Genomic DNA, 18,112 nt, shown 5'->3' on the forward strand with positions numbered 1-18,112 from the left:
TAGATGTAGACATAGATGTAGACATAGATGTAGACATAGATGTAGACATAGATGTAGACAGATGTAGACATAGATGTAGACATAGATGTAGAAATAGATGTAGACATAGATATAGATGTAGACATAGACATAGATGTAGACATAGATGTAGACATAGATGTAGACATAGATGTAGACGTAGACATAGATGTAGACATAGATGTAGACATAGATGTAGACATAGATGTAGACATAGATGTCAGCATTGACACAACACAATATGTCACATATTGTGACACTGCCACAAGTGTGAGGTAATAGCACAAACTCTTGTATTTTCCTTTTCATGCTGTTACATTATATTATGTATTAGTTATGAATATGTTATGTTATGAATCTGTTATGTTATGAATCTGTTATGTTATGTATCTGTTATGTATCTGTTATGTTATGTATATGTTATGTTATGTATCTGTTATGTTATGTATCTGTTATGTTATGTATCTGTTATGTTATGTATCTGTTATGTTATGTATCTGTTATGTTATGTATCTGTTATGCATCTGTTATATTATGTATCTGTTATGTATCTGTTATATTATGTATCTGTTATGTATCTGTTATATTATGTATCTGTTATGTTATGTATCTGTTATGTATATGTTATATTATGTATCTGTTATGTTATGTATCTGTTATGTTATGTATCTGTTATGTTATGTATCTGTTATGTATCTGTTATATTATGTATCTGTTATTTATCTGTTATATTATGTATCTGTTATGTTATGTATCTGTTATGTATATGTTATATTATGTATCTGTTATGTTATGTATCTGTTATGTTATGTATCTGTTATGTTATGTATCTGTTATGTATATGTTATGTTATGTATCTGTTATGTTATGTATCTGTTATGTTATGTATCTGTTATGTTATGTATCTGTTATGTATCTGTTATGTATCTGTTATGTATCTGTTATGTTATGTATCTGTTATGTATATGTTATGTTATGTATCTGTTATGTTATGTATCTGTTATGTATCTGTTATGTATCTGTTATGTATCTGTTATGTATCTGTTATGTTATGTATCTGTTATGTTATGTATCTGTTATGTATCTGTTATATTATGTATCTGTTATGTATCTGTTATATTATGTATCTGTTATGTATCTGTTATGTATCTGTTATGTATCTGTTATGTATCTGTTATGTTATGTATCTGTTATGTGTATGTTATGTTATGTATCTGTTATGTTATGTATCTGTTATGTTATGTATCTGTTATGTATCTGTTATGTTATGTATCTGTTATGTTATGTATCTGTTATGTTATGTATCTGTTATGCATCTGTTATATTATGTATCTGTTATGTATCTGTTATGTTATGTATCTGTTATGTATCTGTTATATTATGTATCTGTTATGTATCTGTTATGTTATGTATCTGTTATGTATCTGTTATATTATGTATCTGTTATATTATGTATCTGTTATGTTATGTATCTGTTATGTTATGTATCTGTTATGTATCTGTTATGTATCTGTTATGTTATGTATCTGTTATGTATCTGTTATATTATGTATCTGTTATATTATGTATCTGTTATGTTATGTATCTGTTATGTTATGTATCTGTTATGTATCTGTTATATTATGTATCTGTTATATTATGTATCTGTTATGTATCTGTTATATTATGTATCTGTTATATTATGTATCTGTTATGTTATGTATCTGTTATGTTATGTATCTGTTATGTATCTGTTATATTATGTATCTGTTATGTTATGTATCTGTTATGTATCTGTTATGTTATGTATCTGTTATATTATGTATCTGTTATGTTATGTATCTGTTATGTATCTGTTATGTATCTGTTATGTATCTGTTATATTATGTATCTGTTATATTATGTATCTGTTATATTATGTATCTGTTATGTTATGTATCTGTTATGTATCTGTTATATTATGTATCTGTTATATTATGTATCTGTTATGTTATGTATCTGTTATGTTATGTATCTGTTATGTATCTGTTATGTATCTGTTATGTTATGTATCTGTTATGTATCTGTTATGTTATGTATCTGTTATGCATCTGTTATATTATGTATCTGTTATGTATCTGTTATATTATGTATCTGTTATGTATCTGTTATGTTATGTATCTGTTATGTTATGTATCTGTTATGTTATGTATCTGTTATGTTATGTATCTGTTATGCATCTGTTATATTATGTATCTGTTATGTATCTGTTATGTATCTGTTATGTATCTGTTATGTATCTGTTATGTATCTGTTATGTATCTGTTATGCATCTGTTATATTATGTATCTGTTATGTATCTGTTATATTATGTATCTGTTATGTATCTGTTATGTTATGTATCTGTTATGTTATGTATCTGTTATGTTATGTATCTGTTATGTTATGTATCTGTTATGTTATGTATCTGTTATGTATCTGTTATGTTATGTATCTGTTATGTTATGTATCTGTTATGTATCTGTTATGTTATGTATCTGTTATGTTATGTATCTGTTATGTTGTGTATCTGTTATGCATCTGTTATATTATGTATCTGTTATGTATCTGTTATGTTATGTATCTGTTATGTTATGTATCTGTTTTGTATCTGTTATGTATCTGTTATGTATCTGTTATGTTATGTATCTGTTATGTATCTGTTATGTATCTGTTATGTATCTGTTATATTATGTATCTGTTATGTTATGTATCTGTTATGTATCTGTTATGTATCTGTTATGTATCTGTTATGTTATGTTATGTATCTGTTATGTATCTGTTATGTTATGTATCTGTTATGCATCTGTTATATTATGTATCTGTTATGTATCTGTTATGTTATGTATCTGTTATGTATCTGTTATATTATATATCTGTTATGTTATGTATCTGTTATGTTATGTATCTGTTATATTATGTATCTGTTATATTATGTATCTGTTTTGTATCTGTTATGTATCTGTTATGTTATGTATCTGTTTTGTATCTGTTATGTTATGTATCTGTTATGTATCTGTTATGTTATGTATCTGTTATGTTATGTATCTGTTATGTATCTGTTATGTATATGTTATGTTATGTTATGTATCTGTTATGTATCTGTTATGTATCTGTTATGTTATGTATCTGTTATATTATGTATCTGTTATGTATATGTTATGTTATGTATCTGTTATGTATCTGTTATGTATCTGTTATGTTATGTATCTGTTATATTATGTATCTGTTATGTATCTGTTATGTATCTGTTATATTATGTATCTGTTATGTATCTGTTATGTATCTGTTATATTATGTATCTGTTATGTATCTGTTATGTATCTGTTATATTATGCATCTGTTATGTATATGTTATGTTATGTATCTGTTATGTATCTGTTATATTATATATCTGTTATGTTATGTATCTGTTATGTATCTGTTATGTTATGTATCTGTTATATTATGTATCTGTTATGTATCTGTTATGTATCTGTTATGTTATGTATCTGTTATGTATCTGTTATGTATATGTTATGTTATGTTATGTATCTGTTATGTATCTGTTATGTATCTGTTATGTTATGTATCTGTTATGTTATGTATCTGTTATATTATGTATCTGTTATGTATCTGTTATGTTATGTATCTGTTATGTTATGTATCTGTTATGTTATGTATCTGTTATGTTATGCATCTGTTATGTATATGTTATGTTATGCATCTGTTATGTATCTGTTATGTTATGTATCTGTTATGTATCTGTTATATTATATATATGTTATGTTATGTATCTGTTATGTTATGTATCTGTTATATTATGTATCTGTTTTGTATCTGTTATGTATCTGTTATGTTATGTATCTGTTATGTATCTGTTATATTATGTATCTGTTATATTATGTATCTGTTTTGTATCTGTTATGTATCTGTTATGTTATGTATCTGTTATGTATCTGTTATATTATGTATCTGTTATATTATGTATCTGTTATATTATGTATCTGTTATGTTATGTATCTGTTATATTATGTATCTGTTATATTATGTATCTGTTTTGTATCTGTTATGTATCTGTTATGTTATGTATCTGTTATGTATCTGTTATATTATGTATCTGTTATGTATCTGTTATATTATGTATCTGTTATGTTATGTATCTGTTATGTTATGTATCTGTTATGTTATGTATCTGTTATATTATGTATCTGTTATGTTATGTATCTGTTATATTATGTATCTGTTATGTATCTGTTATATTATGTATCTGTTATGTATCTGTCATGTTATGTATCTGTTATGTTATGTATCTGTTATGTTATGTATCTGTTATGTATCTGTTATGTTATGTATCTGTTATGTTATGTATCTGTTATGTTATGTATCTGTTATGTATCTGTTATATTATGTATCTGTTATGTATCTGTTATATTATGTATCTGTTATGTATCTGTTATATTATGTATCTGTTATGTATCTGTTATGTTATGTATCTGTTATGTATCTGTTATATTATGTATATGTTATATTATGTATCTGTTATGTATCTGTTATGTTATGTATCTGTTATGTTATGTATCTGTTATGTATCTGTTATGTTATGTATCTGTTATGTTATGTATCTGTTATGTATCTGTTATGTTATGTATCTGTTATGTATCTGTTATATTATGTATCTGTTATGTATCTGTTATGTTATGTATCTGTTATATTATGTATCTGTTATGTTATGTATCTGTTATGTTATGTATCTGTTATGTATCTGTTATGTTATGTATCTGTTATGTATCTGTTATATTATGTATCTGTTATGTATCTGTTATGTTATGTATCTGTTATGTTATGTATCTGTTATGTATCTGTTATGTTATGTATCTGTTATGTATCTGTTATATTATGTATCTGTTATGTATCTGTTATGTTATGTATCTGTTATGTATCTGTTATATTATGTATCTGTTATGTATCTGTTATGTTATGTATCTGTTATGTTATGTATCTGTTATATTATGTATCTGTTATGTATCTGTTATGTATCTGTTATGTATCTGTTATGTATCTGTTATGTTATGCATCTGTTATGTATATGTTATGTTATGTATCTGTTATGTTATGTATCTGTTATGTTATGTATCTGTTATATTATGTATCTGTTATGTATCTGTTATGTATCTGTTATGTATCTGTTATGTATCTGTTATGTATCTGTTATGTTATGCATCTGTTATGTATATGTTATGTTATGTATCTGTTATGTTATGTATCTGTTATGTATCTGTTATGTATCTGTTATGTTATGTATCTGTTATGTATCTGTTATGCATCTGTTATGTTATGTATCTGTTATGTATCTGTTATGTTATGCATCTGTTATGTTATGTATCTGTTATGTTATGTATCTGTTATGTTATGTATCTGTTATATTATGTATCTGTTATGTTATGTATCTGTTATGTATCTGTTATGCATCTGTTATGTATCTGTTATGTATCTGTTATGTATCTGTTATGTTATGTATCTGTTATGTATCTGTTATGCATCTGTTATGTTATGTATCTGTTATGTATCTGTTATGTTATGCATCTGTTATGTTATGTATCTGTTATGTTATGTATCTGTTATGTTATGCATCTGTTATGTTATGTATCTGTTATGTTATGTATCTGTTATATTATGTATCTGTTATATTATGTATCTGTTATATTATGTATCTGTTATGTTATGTATCTGTTATGTTATGTATCTGTTATGTTATGTATCTGTTATGTATCTGTTATGTTATGTATCTGTTATATTATGTATCTGTTATGTTATGTATCTGTTATATTATGTATCTGTTATGTATCTGTTATGTTATGTATCTGTTATGTATCTGTTATGTTATGTATCTGTTATGTTATGTATCTGTTATGTATCTGTTATATTATGTATCTGTTATGTATCTGTTATGTTATGTATCTGTTATATTATGTATCTGTTATGTTATGTATCTGTTATGTATCTGTTATATTATGTATCTGTTATGTTATGTATCTGTTATGTATCTGTTATATTATGTATCTGTTATGTATCTGTTATGTATCTGTTATGTATCTGTTATGTTATGTATCTGTTATGTTATGTATCTGTTATGTTATGTATCTGTTATGTATCTGTTATATTATGTATCTGTTATGTATCTGTTATATTATGTATCTGTTATGTTATGTATCTGTTATGTTATGTATCTGTTATGTATCTGTTATATTATGTATCTGTTATGTTATGTATCTGTTATGTATCTGTTATGTTATGTATCTGTTATATTATGTATCTGTTATGTTATGTATCTGTTATGTTATGTATCTGTTATGTATCTGTTATATTATGTATCTGTTATGTATCTGTTATGTTATGTATCTGTTATGTATCTGCTATGTATCTGTTATGTATCTGTTATGTATCTGTTATGTTATGTATATGTTATGTTATGTATCTGTTATGCATCTGTTATATTATGCATCTGTTATGTATCTGTTATATTATGTATCTGTTATGTTATGTATCTGTTATGTATCTGTTATATTATGTATCTGTTATGTATCTGTTATGTTATGTATCTGTTATGTATCTGTTATATTATGTATCTGTTATGCATCTGTTATATTATGTATCTGTTATGTATCTGTTATATTATGTATCTGTTATGTATCTGTTATGTTATGTATCTGTTATGTTATGTATCTGTTATGTATCTGTTATATTATGTATCTGTTATGTATCTGTTATGTTATGTATCTGTTATATTATGTATCTGTTATATTATGTATCTGTTATATTATGTATCTGTTATGCATCTGTTATGTATCTGTTATATTATGTATCTGTTATGCATCTGTTATATTATGTATCTGTTATGTATCTGTTATGTATCTGTTATATTATGTATCTGTTATGTATCTGTTATATTATGTATCTGTTATGTATCTGTTATGTATCTGTTATATTATGTATCTGTTATGCATCTGTTATGTATCTGTTATGTATCTGTTATGTATCTGTTATATTATGTATCTGTTATGCATCTGTTATGTATCTGTTATGTATCTGTTATGTATCTGTTATATTATGTATCTGTTATGTATCTGTTATGTTATGTATCTGTTATATTATGTATCTGTTATGCATCTGTTATGTATCTGTTATATTATGTATCTGTTATGTATCTGTTATGTATCTGTTATGTATCTGTTATGTTATATATCTGTTATATTATGTATCTGTTATGCATCTGTTATATTATGTATCTGTTATGTTATGTATCTGTTATGTATATGTTATGTTATGTATCTGTTATGTTATGTATCTGTTATGTTATGTATCTGTTATGTTATGTATCTGTTATGTATCTGTTATGTTATGTATCTGTTATGTTATGTATCTGTTATGTTATGTATCTGTTATGTATCTGTTATGTTATGTATCTGTTATGTTATGTATCTGTTATGTATCTGTTATGTTATGTATCTGTTATGTTATGTATCTGTTATGTTATGTATCTGTTATGTATCTGTTATGTTATGTATCTGTTATGTTATGTATCTGTTATGTATCTGTTATGTTATGTATCTGTTATGTTATGTATCTGTTATGTTATGTATCTGTTATGTATCTGTTATGTTATGTATCTGTTATGTTATGTATCTGTTATGTTATGTATCTGTTATGTATATGTTATGTTATGTATCTGTTATGTATCTGTTATGTATCTGTTATATTATGTATCTGTTATGTATCTGTTATATTATGTATCTGTTATGTTATGTATCTGTTATGTTATGTATCTGTTATGTTATGTATCTGTTATGTTATGCATCTGTTATGTTATGCATCTGCCAGTTCTTTTTGCCTTATTTGCACATTTTGCTGGACTATCCCTTTAATAGGGCTTGTCCCTTTAAGAAAAAAGTAGCAGTTTGGGGAAATGTTTGGCGTGTAACTGGCTGAGGTTCTATTTGTGTGGAAAACTTTTTAAGCACAGGAGGCTGCTGAGTGGAGGCCAGCTTATAATAATAGCTGGAATGGATTAAATGGAATGGCATCAAACACAAGGAATCCATGTGTTTGATGTGTTGGATACCAATCCATGAATTCCGTTCCATCCATTACTAATAGCCCATCCTCAATTAAGGAGCCGCCTGTGCTTTTAAGCAACCTAGATCTGTCCATTCCAGGGAATTATTTTAGTTTGTCATTGCTGATTTTTACTCCTATTTGTAAGATGAGCAGAGCTGTTGTGAGGAAATCTACCCAGGGTCGGATTTCCCTCTCCCTCAACCATCCGGTGAGATCTATCCTGCTGATTGGATTTTTATTTGAATGACTTGGATTTTTGCATTTTGAAGGGGGATTTCTTATTTTGACTTTTTCATTGACTTTCGGACTATTTTTCATTGGGATTCTATTTGGGATTTAGACTTCCTGAACTTGATTTTGTGTCTATTTGAATTGGTTTTGTGAAATGATACACATACTATGACCATATGCTTATGTTGCTCACTGTATTCATTTAGTCTGTCTTGCCTTGGTCACCCTCATATAAACACAGCATTTCTTTTAACCTTAATACTGTAGCATGGTTTGAGATCCGAGATGATTGTTACACTATGACATCATAAAAGAAACCTAGAACAACTCCAACCACATGCAGTGTTGAGATGAATGAAGTCAATAGAACAATCCCAATAACAAGCTCTTTTGACATCTGATTAAACATGTCATCTTTATATAGGAGGAGTTTCATTGCATCTATTTCCTTTCTCTGTTTGGGTCAGTTACTGTCAACTTAATGGTCCTATTCTCCCTGCTCCGTTCCCAACTATATAGCAACACGCCTGCATATAACAGGGAATTTGTAACACTAAAACAGCGATTGGGAACGAATCACTGTTTGTTCTCTGCAAATGATTCTATTGAACCGGGGGCACTCCGACAGCCAACACACCATTCTACAACAGTGGAAATTAATTCAATCTGTGTAGGAGGATATTAGAATACAACGTTGGGTAGATCAGACGATAGTTATGATGAGCGAAGGTCGTTGGCAGTTGGCGTTCTGCTGGATCAAGAGATTTGGTGTGGCGTTACAAAGGTCATTCAAACAACTGGTGCTTTATTACTGTGTGTGTGCGTGTGTGCGTGTGTGCGTGTGTGCGTGCGTGCGTGCATACGTGCGTGTGTGTGACAATGGAGAGGGGGCTTGGTAAAATGATGAAAATTGACACTTGACGAAAGTGACAAATGAGTTTAATCAAAATGAATCCAGGAAGTTGGAAAATGGATCTCATTTATTAAAGTGTGTGTGTGTGTGTATGCTTGTGCATGTGTGTGATCTGTTACAGGGGCCAGGGCCACGTGTTGGTCTACACTGTGAGTAATTACAGTTGAACTAAAGCAGCTACAGTATTTGTAAAGACGGGTAACAATGCCTCATCCAGCCCAACCAGCAGATTTGGAATTTCAGTTTACTTCCTTAATTGACTGAATTGAAATGGAATGGATCCCAACCCTGCTATGAAGGCTTGTCTTGAGGGTTTGTAATACTATACCCTTTTCACACTGAGCTGAGCCAAGGCGATCCCTGCCGAGCCGTACTGCCCTGGCCTGGTCAGGCATCCACCACAGTTGCTGGAAACATACTGGAAAGGACAATGTGAAAAGAATGTCTCCTAGCCAGAGCCAGCACAGTACGGTTCAGTTCAACCCTATAGTGTGAATCAGCTGTTAGAAGCAAATCCTAACCTCCATTTAAGTGGAATTTTTACTTGGGTTGTGTCCCAAATGGCACCCTATTCCCTATTGGCCCTGGTCAAAAATAGTGCACCAATAGGGTGCACTAATAGGGTGCCATTTCAGACTTAGTCTCATTGACATCAATTCACATTTTACTCGTGATCATGTGGATGTGCTCCTTTGTTTCAAATATAAAAGCAGGTATAGGCTTTGGTTGAGCACAGAGGAGGCTGGTGAGGGGAGGACGGTACATATAATGGATGGAATGAATTAACTGGAATGGTATTGAACACATGGAAACCATGTGTTTGAGTCCATTCCATTTATTTCAGTTCCAGCCGTGATCCCGAGCCCGTCCTCCCCATTGAAAATGCAAACCAGCCACCACTGGGTTGAGGGTTATACAGTGCTGGTGTTATCGTACCATAATCTGAGCATGACCATTGGGGAAAGTTCCAGTGTTGTCAGCGTTGAGGGGGTCCTGACAGTTTCTGGGGTCCTGACAGTTTCTGAGACGACATCTGAAAGCATCTTGGACCTGGGGAAAGCGAAGCAACATAGAAGTAGTATTAGACACTTGACATTTTAGTTTCTGACAGGCTATGGCCAAGACAGTAGAGAGTAAAAACATCCTCTACTGTTCCTGCTGTAACCTCTTGACCTTGCTCACAGTGATTACAGCTACATTCAAAGGGGAGGGGCAGGTTATCAGGAAAGTGATGTATTAGAGCACTTGACATAAGTATAATATTATATATCATGTGTATTTTAGTTTCTGAAAACATGCTCAATTGTTCCTGCTGTAACCTCTTGACCTTGCTCACAGTGATTACAGCTACAGATTAATTACAGGGGGGAGGAGGGGGGGCGGGGGGTTAACAGGAAAGTTAACAGGAAAGTGATGTACAGGGCCTTGCAAAAGTATTCATCCCCCTTGGCGTTTTTCCTACTTTGTTGCATTACAGCCTGTAATTTAAATTGATTTTTATTTGGATTTCATGTAATGGACATACACAAAACATTGCAAATCGGTGAATTGAAATGAAAAAAATATGAAGCTATGAAGCCCCTATATAAGATCTGGTGCAACCAATTACCTTCAGAAGTCACATAATTAGTTAAATAAAGTCCACATGTGTGCAATCTAAGTGTCATATGATCCCTGTTCTGAAGGCCCCAGAGTCTGCAACACCACTAAGCAAGGGGCACCACCAAGCAAGTGGAACCATGAAGATCAAGGAGCTCTCCAAACAGGTCAGGGACAAAGTTTTGGAGAAGTACAGATCATGGTTGGGTTATAAAATAATATTCCAAACTTCGAACATCCCACGGAGCACCATTAAATCCATTATTAAAAAATGGAAAGAATATGGCACCACAACAAACCTGCCAAGAGAGAGCCGCCCACCAAAACTCACAGACCAGGCAAGGAGGGCATTAATCAGAGAGGCAACAAAGAGACCAAAGATAACCCTGAAGGAGCTGCAAAGCTCCACAGCGGAGATTGGAGTATCTGTCCATAAGACCACTTTAAGCTGTACACTCCACAGAGCTGGGCTTTACGGAAGAGTGACCAGAAAAAAGACATTGCTTAAAGAGAAAAATAAGCAAACACGTTTGATGTTCACCAAAAGGCATGTGGGGGACTCCCCAAACATATGGAAGAAGGTATTCTGGTCAGAAGAGACTAAAATTTAGCTTTTTGACCATCAAAGAAAACACTATGTCTGGCACAAACCCAACACCTCTCATCATCCTGAGAACCCCATCCACACAGTGAAGCATGGTGGTGGCAGCAACATGCTGTGGGGATGTTTTTAATTGGCAGGGACTGGGAAACTGGTCAGAATTGAAGGAATGATGGGTGGCTCTAAATACAAGGAAATTCTTGCTTCAGCCTTCCAGAGATTTGAGACTGCTAAAGCAACACTCGAGTGGGGAAACATTTAAATGTCTTGGAATGGCCTAGTCAAAGCCCAGACCTCAATCCAATTGAGAATCTGTGGTATGACTTAAAGATTGTTGTACACCAGCGGAACCCAACCAACTTGAAAGAGCTGGAGCAGTTTTCCCTTGAAGAATGGGCAAAAATCCCAGTGGATAGATGTGTATAGAGACATACCCCAAGAGACTTGCAGATATAATTGCTGCAAAAGCTCTACAAAGTATTGACTTTAGGGGGGTGAATACTTATGCACACTCAAATGTTCTATTTTTTTGTCTTATTTCTTGTTTGTTTCACAATAAAACATATTTTGCATCATCAAAGTGGTAGGCATGTTGTGTAAATAAAATGATACAACCCCCCCAAAAAATATATTTTAATTCCAGGTTGTAAGGCAACAAAATAGGAAAAATGCCAAAGGGGGTGAATACTTTCGCAAGTCACTGTAAACAAAACATCTGGAATTAATCTGGGCCAGATCACTAATCTCCTAATAAATACTGTAGTTGGGCCAAATGGGAAACATGAAGTGTGTGTGTGTGTGTGTGTGTGTGTGTGTGTGTGTGTGTGTGTGTGTGTGTGTGTGTGTGTGTGTGTTTGCGTGTGGCCACAGGAGATAAGAGGGATTAAACATGTTTAAGGGTCAACAAAACGTTGTGACACAGGGCCATGTTCATTTGGCACCAAGTGTAAAATGGGGTGATTCTATCTGAATTGGTCCAATAAGAAACATTCATTTTTATATCCTGTTGGGAAGTATTTTGGGGGGGTAATTTTGATATGTTGTGCACTATGAACAGAATCCTACTGAAAGAGTATCCCATTATCCCCAACCCATACATACCTCCCCTCTTCCTTCCCTTACTTCCCCAAGACCTCTTTCTCCCTCTCCCTCCTCTCCCCCTCACCTTAACTCACTTCCCCAATACTTCCCTCTCCCCTCTCCCCCTCTCCCTCTCCTTCCCCCACTTCCCCAATACCTCCCTCTCCTTCCCTCACTTCCTCAATATACCTCCCTCTCCCTCCTCTCCCCTCTCCTTCCCTCACTTCCTCAATATACCCCCCTCTCCCTCCTCTCTCCCTCTTCCCTCTCTCTTCCTTACCTCTTTCCTCAGGATACAGTGCACCATGACGATGACAAAGCCCTGCAACGAGTCGAAGACAGAGAAGAGGATCTGAAATAGGATGGAGCGCTTGTCTGTCATGGCCAGCACCGCAGACATCCAGGTCAGAGCCAGCAGAGGCAGAACCACACAGGAACTCCACAGAGAGGCCCTGACAGAGGTAGGGAGAGAGGAGGAAAGGATAGAGGGGGATGGGAGAGAGGGGGCGGGAGAGGGGGGAAGGGAGGGGAGAGAGTGGGTGGGAGAGGGGCAAGGGAAGGAAAGGGTGAGAGAGGAGAAACAGGGGGAGACAGGGGATAGAGGTTAACCTGGCACACATCAAATCACATAAGACATTACTGCCTGGCCAGACTACTACAGTGGTCTTTCTTGCAGATAGAAGACATTACTGCCTGGCCAGACTATTACAGTGGTCTTTATTGTAGATAGAAGACATTACTGCCTGGCCAGACTATTACAGTGGTCTTTCTTCTAGATAGAATACATTACTGCCAGGCCAGACTACTACAGTGTAGATAGAATACATTACTGCCAGGCCAGACTACTACAGTGGTCTTTCTTGTAGATAGAATACATTACTGCCTGGCCAGACTACTACAGTGGTATTTCTTGTAGATAGAATACATTACTGCCTGGCCAGACTACTACAGTGGTATTTCTTGTAGATAGAATACATTACTGCCTGGCCAGACTATTACAGTGGTATTTCTTGTAGATAGAATACATTACTGCCGGGCCAGACTAATGACTCACAAAGCCAGCAGTTCAGTCTACAAATACAGAAGCACCAGAACCATCATCTACTGTGTAAGGACACATACTCTCTTACCAGATAGTTTTCTGTTGTCTCTCTGACATGCAATACATTACTGTCTGACTTCCCAGTACTCTACTACAGGTCTAACATTACTGTCTGACTCGTCCAGTACTCTACTACAGGTCTAACATGACTGTCTGACTTCCCAGTACTCTACTACAGGTCTAACATTACTGTCTGACTGCCCAGTACTCTACTACAGGTCTAACATTACTGTCTGACTGCCCAGTACTCTACTACAGGTCTAACATTACTGCCTGACTGCCCAGTACTCTACTACAGGTCTAATATTACTGTCTGACTGTCCAGTACTCTACTACAGGTCGAACATTACTGTCTGACTAACCAGTACTCTACTACAGGTCTAACATTACTGCCTGACTTCCCAGTACTCTACTACAGGTCTAACATTACTGTCTGACTGTCCAGTACTCTACTACAGGTCTAACATTACTGTCTGACTGCCCAGTAATCTACTACAGGTCTAACATTACTGTCTGACTGGTCCAGTACTCTACTATAGGTCTAACATTACTGTCTGACTGCCCAGTACTCTACTACAGGTCTAACATTACTGTCTGACTGCCCAGTACTATACTACAGGTCTAACATTACTGTCTGACTGCCCAGTAATCTACTACAGGTCAAACCTTATTGTCTGACTGCCCAGTACTCTACTACAGGTCTAACATTACTGTCTGACTGCCCAGTACTCTACTACAGGTCTAACATTACTGTCTGACTGCCCAGTAATCTACTACAGGTCGAACCTTACTGTCTGACTGCCCAGTACTCTACTACAGGTCTAACATTACTGTCTGACTGCCCAGTACTCTACTACAGGTCTAACATTACTATCTGACTGCCCAGTACTCTACTATAGGTCTAACATTACTGTGTGACTGCCCAGTACTCTACTACAGGTCTAACATTACTGTCTGACTGCCCAGTACTCTACTATAAGGTCTAACATTACTGTCTGACTGCCCAGTACTCTACTACAGGTCTAACATTACTGCCTGACTGCCCAGTACTCTACTACAGGTCTAACATTACTGTCTGACTGCCCAGTACTCTACTACAGGTCTAACATTACTGTCTGACTGCCCAGTACTCTACTACAGGTCTAACATTACTGTCTGACTGCCCAGTACTCTACTATAAGGTCTAACATTACTGTCTGACTGCCCAGTACTCTACTACAGGTCTAACATTACTGTCTGACTGCCCAGTACTCTACTACAGGTCTAACATTACTGTCTGACTGCCCAGTACTCTACTACAGGTCTAACATGACTGTCTGACTGCCCAGTACTCTACTACAGGTCTAACATTACTGTCTGACTGCCCAGTACTCTACTATAGGTCTAACATTACTGTCTGACTGCCCAGTACTCTACTACAGGTCTAACATTACTATCTGACTGCCCAGTACTCTACTACAGGTCTAACATTACTGTCTGACTGCCCAGTACTCTACTACAGGTCTAACATTACTGCCTGACTTCCCAGTACTCTACTACAGGTCTAACATTACTGTGTGACTGCCCAGTACTCTACTACAGGTCTAACATTACTGTCTGACTGCCCAGTACTCTACTATAGGTCTAACATTACTGTCTGACTGCCCAGTACTCTACTACAGGTCTAACATTACTATCTGACTGCCCAGTACTCTACTACAGGTCTAACATTACTGTCTGACTGCCCAGTACTCTACTACAGGTCTAACATTACTGTCTGACTGCCCAGTACTCTACTACAGGTCTAACATTATTGTCTGACTGCCCAGTAATCTACTACAGGTCTAACATTACTGTCTGACTGCCCAGTACTCTACTATAAGGTCTAACATTACTGTCTGACTGCCCAATAATATACTATAGGTCTAACATTACTGTCTGACTGCCCAGTACTCTAACATTACTGTCTGACTGCCCAGTACTCTACTACAGGTCTAACATTACTGTCTGACTGCCCAGTAATCTACTACAGGTCTAACATTACTGTCTGACTGGTCCAGTACTCTACTATAGGTCTAACATTACTGTCTGACTGCCCAGTACTCTACTACAAGTCTAACATTACTGTCTGACTGCCCAGTACTATACTACAGGTCTAACATTACTGTCTGACTGCCCAGTAATCTACTACAGGTCGAACCTTACTGTCTGACTGCCCAGTACTCTACTACAGGTCTAACATTACTGTCTGACTGCCCAGTACTCTACTACAGGTCTAACATTACTGTCTGACTGCCCAGTAATCTACTACAGGTCGAACCTTACTGTCTGACTGCCCAGTACTCTACTACAGGTCTAACATTACTGTCTGACTGCCCAGTACTCTACTACAGGTCTAACATTACTATCTGACTGCCCAGTACTCTACTATAGGTCTAACATTACTGTGTGACTGCCCAGTACTCTACTACAGGTCTAACATTACTGTCTGACTGCCCAGTACTCTACTATAAGGTCTAACATTACTGTCTGACTGCCCAGTACTCTACTACAGGTCTAACATTACTGCCTGACTGCCCAGTACTCTACTACAGGTCTAACATTACTGTCTGACTGCCCAGTACTCTACTATAGGTCTAACATTACTGTCTGACTGCCCAGTACTCTACTACAGGTCTAACATTACTGTCTGACTGCCCAGTACTCTACTACAGGTCTAACATTACTGTCTGACTGCTCAGTACTCTACTACAGGTCTAACATTACTGTCTGACTGCCAAGTACTCTACTACAGGTCTAACATTACTGTCTGACTGCCCAGTACTCTACTACAGGTCTAACATTACTATCTGACTGCCCAGTACTCTACTACAGGTCTAACATTACTGTCTGACTGCCCAGTAATCTACTACAGGTCTAACATTACTGTCTGACTGCCCAGTACTCTACTATAAGGTCTAACATTACTGTCTGACTGCCCAATAATCTACTATAGGTCTAACATTACTGTCTGACTGCCCAGTACTCTACTATAGGTCTAACAGTACTGTCTGACTGCCCAGTACTCTACTACAGGTCTAACATTACTGTCTGACTGCCCAGTAATCTACTACAGGTCTAACATTACTGTCTGACTGGTCCAGTACTCTACTATAGGTCTAACATTACTGTCTGACTGCCCAGTACTCTACTACAGGTCTAACATTGCTGTCTGACTGCCCAGTACTCTACTACAGGTCTAACATTACTGTCTGACTGCCCAGTAATCTACTACAGGTCGAACATTACTGTCTGACTGCCCAGTACTCTACTACAGGTCTAACATTACTGTCTGACTGCCCAGTACTCTACTACAGGTCTAACATTACTGTCTGACTGCCCAGTACTCTACTATAAGGTCTAACATTACTGTCTGACTGCCCAGTACTCTACTACAGGTCTAACATTACTGTCTGACTGCCCAGTACTCTACTACAGGTCTAACATTACTGTCTGACTGCCCAGTACTCTACTATAAGGTCTAACATTACTGTCTGACTGCCCAGTACTCTACTACAGGTCTAACATTACTGTCTGACTGCCCAGTACTCTACTATAAGGTCTAACATTACTGTCTGACTGCCCAGTACTCTACTACAGGTCTAACATTACTGCCTGACTGCCCAGTACTCTACTACAGGTCTAACATTACTGTCTGACTGCCCAGTACTCTACTACAGGTCTAACATTACTGTCTGACTTCCCAGTACTCTACTACAGGTCTAACATTACTGTCTGACTGACCAGTACTCTACTACAGGTCTAACATTACTGTCTGACTGCCCAGTACTCTACTACAGGTCTAACATTACTGTCTGACTGCCCAGTACTCTACTATAAGGTCTAACATTACTGTCTGACTGCCCAGTACTCTACTACAGGTCTAACATTACTGCCTGACTGCCCAGTACTCTACTACAGGTCTAACATTACTGTCTGACTGCCCAGTACTCTACTACAGGTCTAACATTACTGCCTGACTTCCCAGTACTCTACTACAGGTCTAACATTACTGTCTGACTGACCAGTACTCTACTACAGGTCTAACATTACTGTCTGACTGCCCAGTACTCTACTACAGGTCTAACATTAGCTATCTACGCAAGGACACATTTTCTGTCCTGTTTATTCTCTTAAGATTTTCCAAGGTCTTGGTCCAGACACACACACACACACAAACACACACACACAGTTAATCTCATGAATTCCCAGTGCCAGGCATCGATGTCCTGTAAGAGAGAACTTACATGGCATTACTGGCTGTAGTTGCAGAGAGAGCAGTGGTGGACACCACACCACATTTGGCACATTTCAGAGTTAACCCTGTATGGGGCTCGTTCATCGGTCTGTGGGACAACAAACAACAAAACAACAGGAAATAGTGTTTAGTGAAGAAGTAGCACTATGACTAGCATAGCATTCCTTCTGTTCTCTCATACAACATGTGGACACTAGT

General features: G+C 35.4%; 1 protein-coding gene across 18 annotated transcripts in view; it reads right to left on the bottom strand.

Moving 5' to 3' along the window:
- Window positions 1-18,112, bottom strand: part of LOC110531920 (adhesion G protein-coupled receptor B3) — a 364,149-nt gene that overhangs the window by 17,687 nt on the left and 328,350 nt on the right. For 11 of the 18 annotated variants that reach the window (XM_090243448.1, XM_090243446.1, XM_090243442.1 and 8 more), the window contains 4 exons: window positions 17,904-18,002; window positions 12,817-12,988; window positions 10,193-10,306; window positions 9,585-9,674 (listed from right to left, as the gene is read on the bottom strand). In XM_090243448.1, the coding sequence (XP_090099574.1) occupies window positions 9,585-9,674; window positions 10,193-10,306; window positions 12,817-12,988; window positions 17,904-18,002 (475 nt within the window). The remainder of the gene's footprint in view (window positions 1-9,584; window positions 9,675-10,192; window positions 10,307-12,816; window positions 12,989-17,903; window positions 18,003-18,112) is intronic. The other 7 variants (XM_090243433.1, XM_090243451.1, XM_090243411.1 and 4 more) reach the window with 1 other exon arrangement.

Source organism: Oncorhynchus mykiss, chromosome 1 (assembly GCF_057628025.1).
Source record: "Oncorhynchus mykiss isolate SJ-2025 chromosome 1, ASM5762802v1, whole genome shotgun sequence".
In the NCBI taxonomy this organism is placed as follows: domain Eukaryota; kingdom Metazoa; phylum Chordata; class Actinopteri; order Salmoniformes; family Salmonidae; genus Oncorhynchus; species Oncorhynchus mykiss.